This window comes from Cucurbita moschata, unplaced genomic scaffold (assembly GCF_002738365.1).
Source record: "Cucurbita moschata cultivar Rifu unplaced genomic scaffold, Cmos_1.0 Cmo_Scf00014, whole genome shotgun sequence".
Classification (NCBI taxonomy): domain Eukaryota; kingdom Viridiplantae; phylum Streptophyta; class Magnoliopsida; order Cucurbitales; family Cucurbitaceae; genus Cucurbita; species Cucurbita moschata.
In genome coordinates, this window is record NW_019268530.1 from 889,066 (window position 1) to 895,517 (window position 6,452).

Consider the following 6,452-nt stretch of genomic DNA (forward strand, 5'->3'; position numbering starts at 1 on the left):
GAAAAAAAAAAAAAAAAAAAAAAATTCACATATTCATGTTGGTGGGTTTTATTAGTAAAAAAAAAGTCTATTTTTTTCGAGAAGTGGCTAATTATTGACAGAGTAGCCTATTAAAAGTTTTTACAGCATCAATCTTTTAATGTAAAATAGGTAGGTTTTCAGTTTCTAGGGGCAGCCCGGCAGGAATAAGGCAGAGGGAATGACAAACTGCAAGAAATTAGGCTCCCATCAATTAATGTCACAACAGCAATATGAACATTTATTCTGCTTGAAGTTTTCATATAAACCCATCATAACATAGAAACAAGCAAGGAAAAAGTAACAAATTAATGCAAGGAAGCAATGTTAATGACATTCTGCTACATTTTTATCAGTTACATGTATGAATCAAAATGGATGAATGAACTTTTGACCTACAATGATCTTCATTTCTTATAAATACAGATCCCACCGAAGAGAAGAACCAATAAATGAGAAGCTTTGTACCTCAAGAGGTCCCTACGTATCATAGAAATTTCAATTTGCCTTTAGCCAGAGAAGCCTTGGCATGCTCCAGATGACACAATTCTTTTTGAGCTCCAGTCAAACCCGAACAAGACGATGCAGTAGCCCCTAATGTGATTGCAAAATAAAGGTAGATTGTGCAAAGGCAAGTCAAGAGTGCCAGTGCGGTTAGGAGGAAGCGATGTCGATTGAAGAGAGTTGACCAACTTCCCAACTCATTTGCAGGAAACTGCTTCCTAAATGTTGGGGTCCTCCTGCGAGGAGAAGCTAGAATGCTGTCAAGAACCATGTTCTAGCGTTCTAATCTTCCTCTGTGATCTGAAACTTAGCGCACCAAATTCAGAATCGTCTACAAAAGCAAAAGGGGGCCAAGATTAAACAGATAGCCACAATATCCCTTTTCTTCAGCAAGTGTGTTTCAATAAATTCAGATACCATTCAAACATATTAGAATTTGAAGAAGTAAGATGCAAGATGTCAATGTAATCTGCAGAAGGCAACAACACATTATGAAATGCACGAAACAATAAGACCATCAAAAGCTTGGCCAAAAGCATTAGGTTTTGAAAATTGAACTCGAGGACTTGTTGAATTCGAGGGAAGATAAAATGCAACAAAACTTGTAAACATCAGTAGTAGAAGGCTCGCCTAAGAATTAAAATTTGTGATATTATAGATGGAATGAATAGAAGTCTCAATATTCATTTCCAACGCATAACTTTTAACTAGATATTCAAGAGTTAATACATCAAGAAAACAATTAGAATTGCTTTTATATTTTTCAAGGCAACAACAAGTCTCAGCTATAATACTCGAGATCTCTCTTCTAACCCATCCCAAATCGAAGTTAGAGGAGCAAAATAATCAAAGGCCACCGATCCATGGACAAACAGCGGCAAGTAACCCATAGAAATTAACCTAAAACACGAAAAAATTTCTCCTCATGCCAGAAACAAGAATTTGTCCATAGCATTAAACCATATAATTTCATATAATTTCCGTAACCTCAAACAAACTAATTGTTCCTGATAAAATCCAACGCCACATATAATCTTATCAGCTCGGCCCAACTCCAAATCCATAAACATCAGTATATGATCTACATTTAAAAGCAAATTACACACGCGATACAAATCCACATCGCAAAAGAGAGAAATCCATACACCAAAACGACGCTAATACTAGAAGGAAAAATAAAATCCGATCCAATCGATCTGCACATTCTCCAAAAAAATGAGCAACATCCACGACAATATAGAAGAAAAGAAGAAACTCAAGAACAACGCAATATTCGGCAGAAATATCAAATTTAAGAAAAAGAAATCACAAAAGGCAGAAGAAGAGCAGATCTGAGAGAGACAATGTATTACAAGTTACGAGAAATGATGAAACGAGAGAGTGAATCTTACAGTCAATAAACAAACGCGCCAAAGGAGATCGCAAGAAAGGAGAATTTGCTGTTGTTCTTCGAAGAGATCGAGAGAGAAAGAAAGGTGAAATTTTTTTCGTCCGCGGGTCACGGTTTTATAAAGGATACGAAATCCACAAGATCAGGTTGTCCGCTCCCTTCCGCGTTTTGAACCGGGTTTTTTTTTTTTTATCGTTAATTTAAGTTAACGGCCGTTCGATAATTTTATCGTTCTTCTAATTATATTTAAAAAAAAAAAAACTTCTAAATTTGTTTTTACTTTTATATATAATTTTTAAAATTAATTGATATTATATGTCTATATCTAAGAGATCAATACGTTATTAATCTAAAAAAATTGTAGAACATATCGGGAGATATATAAAACTAAAAATTAAAAATTTAAGGACTTATTGTGCTAGAACCGACTTAAAAACTTATGGTCTGAAAAAACGAGCTTCCATGATGTTTTAGGCCTGTTAGATAAGCATATTTCCAAGTCAAAAGTTCAAATTTTCATAAAACGTCCCAAAACCATGATGCATAGTCAGTTGATATTTCCAACCAGTTAGCAACAAATGAGCTTTAAATAAAACATAAAATACCAATTCTGACCATACTAGAGAATAATTAAATTTCCTATTTATTAGTACAGTATATAAAATGTAATGCAAAGAAGACTCAAAAAGTGAAGAAGAATATGCTGACAAGGATACCAATTCATCTTAGCACCAAAAATAATGAATACAGTGCGGTTAACATTAATTCTTTGTTTGTTGGTTAGTCATCAAAATCTCCAGAATTCTCCAGTAAGTAGTTAGCTGCTAGTTCCTCGTTGCGATCGCACGCCAAAAATGCCTCGATGACTAAGGCTCTATCGAATCCCATCGCCTCGAGCTACACAAGGGAACAAGCACAAAAAGTTTGAGCACACAGATCCAGTTTGAAGAGGGAAAAACAAGAAGGCACCTCAGGAATTATAAAGGAGTTCATTCATACTCGTTCGATGGCTGCCTGTTCGGCTGGAGTAACATTAATGGCATGAGGCATGTCCGGGTCAGCCTGTTCAAACATCTCTCTGAAAGAAAGAAAGAACACAGTTTATGGTTCTATAGATGGATGCAGCAATGTCACATCAAAAGAAGTTCGGCTGATGAACTAATAATCAATCGACGAACAACATCTCGGGTAAACCAGATCCAGAAACAGTTCTTGTTCTTCAGGCAAGAGGTTTCTAATTATATGTGCGTGATCAAACCCATCTAAAGAGCAGTTAACCTAGGAGGTTTCAAATTAACAAGATTTAATATCAACCAGACGACATCGGTGTAAGACTCACCCCTCAAAATTATCGACAGGTTCGTTGATTAACTGAAGGAACTCTGCATGATGATCCTGAATGAGTCTCAAAAGCTGGGGATTCTGCTTGCCAAGTTCTTGAAGCATGGGCTGCCATGAGAAGCAAAATATTTAACTCTTGGGAAAAACCATGACTGTAACTACCCACTAACTAAATTGCAAAGCAGAAGGATGTGTAGACCTGTAAGATTTGGGGGTTTGTATGCACCATCGTCCGCAAGGCTTGAAACTAGAATGTGAACAATGATAACAATCCTCATTCAGTAACTACTTCACAATTAGTTCTATATGAAATCCATAGTCCACACAAAATAAAGCAAAACATGATTTTAGGCCTTTGTACAAATGATATATACATGTCATGGAATGATATGGCTGTACTAATGCAATTCATATGCAGAATTTTCTGATCAAATGTCAGATACATTTTATGTGAATCAATGTGTAACGGCCTAAGCCCACCGCTAGCAGATATTGTCCTCTTTGGGTTTGTCTTTCGGGCTTCCTCTCAAGGTTTTTAAAACGCGTCTGCTAGGGAGAGGTTTCCACCACCCATATAAATAATGTTTCGTTTTCCTCCCCAACCGATGTGGGATCTCATAGTCCACCCCCCTTCAAGGCCCAACGTCCTCGCTGACACTCATTCCCTTCTCCAATCAATGTGGGATCTCACACAATTGGTAAAAAGATGCAAACTAACACAGCCATTAGGTGAGAAGGACTTCAAAGTCCAACCAACCGGTTTTTAAACCCCATGCACTAAGATATCTAGTAAAGAAAGCTAATGAGCTTACCAATCAGGAAACCCCCATAAATGATGCTTCATTAGTTACCTGTGGATTGTTTCTAAGGAATTCAAGAGATCCAAGATTACCGCCGCCACCGCCGCCGCCACCAGCAGGAAGTGCCTCCAGTATGATTGTCACCCAGTAAAATTAGTGAATGTTAGCAAACAAAGAAACACGCTGTTCAAGCATGCATCCAAACATACCTGAGGAAACATGTTCAAGGGGGCTGTGTTGGGTGCTCCAGAGGCAGGTGCAGGAAGGGATTCATCAGTTCCAGTGGCTTGACCAGAACCAAAACGACCCACTGGTACTGCAACTTCTGCAGATTCCGGGATACCCTGAAATAAAAAACACCATTAGTGACTGAACATATCCAGACCAGGTTTCAAAGAACGTATGATTTAGACATACGGAGTACAAGTAATCCACTGCACGCTCTGGATTGTTGTATGCAGCTCTTAGTGCACGAACAACTGTTTCTCTGTCCCAGTTGCCACCTCCCATATCCATTATTTGTTGAATGGTCTCTTCCAGGTTATTACCAGCGACCAAATTTGAAGCAGCTTGACCGTACGTATCTGTTTGCACACTGCAAACGATTCCCCCCAAAAGAAAGAATGAGAAACTTTCTCACCAACAGGCAAAGAGTTTCATTTATAAATAAAGCAAAAGAAGAAGAAACATATTGCACATAGCTATGTAATATGAGCTGTTCGTCCCAATAGTTAATAATCAAGAACGCCTATCAAAGTAGAGCTTTTAACAGATTGGACAATATCGTAGCCTAGTTTTAGGATTATAAAAATAGATGGTTGATTTACTAAGCAATTCTTGCCTCTTGAAGTTAAAAAATGTCAAAAAGGAAATAGAAGCCATACTTATCTGTCGCCCGGTCTGAAGTAGACGTAGTGTTCTTAGGGGCACTGGAAAACAATAACAAAAATGCATATGGATAATAATTATTCAACAAATTGAGAGAAAATGCAAAAAGAAGATCACTCTTGAAAAACTAACGAAGGCGGGGCTGGTGCGGGAGCTTGAGGTGCAGGAGTCGGAGATGGTGCAACTTGGGTAGGAGGAGTTGAATTTATAATTGGTTGAGCTACAGGTGGGTTTTGAGCAGTCTGCAATAAATAGGCTCCAGAGGTGGTTAACATTAGAGAACAATAAACACCTAGTTACAAAAATAGGCAATATTACCTGAGTCGATGACTGCCCTGCTGAGCCAGACGTTTTGCTCTGTTATGCATACAAATGAGCGTAATCATATTTGATATTTTAGCCATCCATTAAAATCCAAAATAAAAACTTTTCTTATGTGCTTTTTATATTTAGAAAATTATAGAACCAAAGATACCTTGCTTAGCATGACAACTAGGAAACCCTCTTCAGATACTTTGTTTTCTGCCAGCGTAGTTTCATCTTTTAGAACTTTACCATTGTGTATCAATAATTGCTGACCACAAGGATAATTAGCCTTTCCTTGTATATCTTCAATATGTTTCTTGACAGCCATCACCTTCACCAAAAATTTCACAATGATAATTTTTTAAATTAAAACAAAAAAACAAAAAACGCTTATGTTCTATTTGGTTGCCTAAGCTAACAACCCAAGACCACTGCTAGCAGATATTGTCCGCTTTGGCCCGTTACATATCGTCATCAGCCTCACGGTTTTAAAATGCGTCGGTTAGAGAGAGGTTTCCACACCCTTATAAAGAATGTTTCGTTCCCCTCTTCAACCGATGTGGGATCTCACAATCCAGCGTCCTTGCTGGCACACCGCCCAATGTTTGGCTCTGATACCATTTGTAACAGCTCAAGCCCAAGCCCACCGCTAGCAGATATTGTCCTCTTTGGACTTTCCCTTCTGAGCTTCCCCTCAAGGTTTTAAAACGTGTCTGCTAGGGAGAACCCGAAAGGGAAAGTCCAAAGAGGAGAATATCAGCTAGCGGTGAGCTTGGGCTGTTACACTAAGATCTCGAGTTATTTCACGTCATAACAGATTTAAAATGAACTCCAATGTTTGTTATCACATCAAAGAGGTTTATCTTGTTTTACGTTAAAACTTTTCTAAACTAAAACCATCGGATTTTGAAGGATTTCATAGAATTTGATGTAAAATGCTTATTTAACCATGTCATATTATAACTTTCTATTAATAAATCAAGATTAAAAGCCTATATAAGTAAGACTATTATTTTTTTTTTCCCCTTTTCCAGCTACAATCCAAGCACAATTTAATTCCATTCCTTTCAAATCTCTGTTCCAACAAAATAATGAGTTCATTTCTTAAACTTCCTAGGATCCAAGTTCCAATCAGAGGGTTGAAGTTGCATCATTAAAAAAAAAAAAAAAAAAAAAAAAAAAAAAAAAAAAAAAAAAAAAAAAAA

The 6,452-nt window shown here is 37.3% G+C and overlaps 2 protein-coding genes across 4 annotated transcripts in view; both read right to left on the reverse strand.

Moving 5' to 3' along the window:
- Nucleotides 1–232: 232 nt before the first annotated feature.
- Nucleotides 233–2,058, reverse strand: LOC111452323. Of its 3 annotated transcripts, none has more exons than XR_002712119.1 (2): nt 1,914–2,058; nt 233–822 (listed from the first exon to the last, which is right to left on the reverse strand). XR_002712119.1 is itself a non-coding variant. In XM_023092977.1 (2 exons), exon 2 carries the CDS (start codon nt 791–793, stop codon nt 506–508), a length of 288 nt encoding a protein of 95 aa, XP_022948745.1. In that variant the 5' UTR covers nt 794–853; nt 1,914–2,027; the 3' UTR covers nt 233–505. The 3 variants fall into 3 exon arrangements, 2 of the variants coding, with proteins under 2 accessions (XP_022948745.1, XP_022948746.1); XM_023092977.1 differs by having other exon boundaries at nt 233–853; nt 1,914–2,027; XM_023092978.1 differs by lacking the exon at nt 1,914–2,058 and adding an exon at nt 1,670–1,907.
- A 453-nt stretch (nt 2,059–2,511) lies between these two features.
- LOC111452322 (ubiquitin receptor RAD23b-like) overlaps nt 2,512–6,452 on the reverse strand; it is a 5,001-nt gene continuing 1,060 nt past the window's right edge. Inside the window, exons 2-12 of the mRNA XM_023092975.1 lie at nt 5,417–5,578; nt 5,260–5,298; nt 5,074–5,183; nt 4,938–4,982; nt 4,471–4,648; nt 4,263–4,397; nt 4,105–4,179; nt 3,453–3,500; nt 3,252–3,361; nt 2,912–2,990; nt 2,512–2,809 (exon numbers count right to left, since the gene is read on the reverse strand). Coding sequence (XP_022948743.1) covers nt 2,693–2,809; nt 2,912–2,990; nt 3,252–3,361; nt 3,453–3,500; nt 4,105–4,179; nt 4,263–4,397; nt 4,471–4,648; nt 4,938–4,982; nt 5,074–5,183; nt 5,260–5,298; nt 5,417–5,578 — 1,098 coding nt within the window. The 3' untranslated portion in view covers nt 2,512–2,692. The remainder of the gene's footprint in view (nt 2,810–2,911; nt 2,991–3,251; nt 3,362–3,452; nt 3,501–4,104; nt 4,180–4,262; nt 4,398–4,470; nt 4,649–4,937; nt 4,983–5,073; nt 5,184–5,259; nt 5,299–5,416; nt 5,579–6,452) is intronic.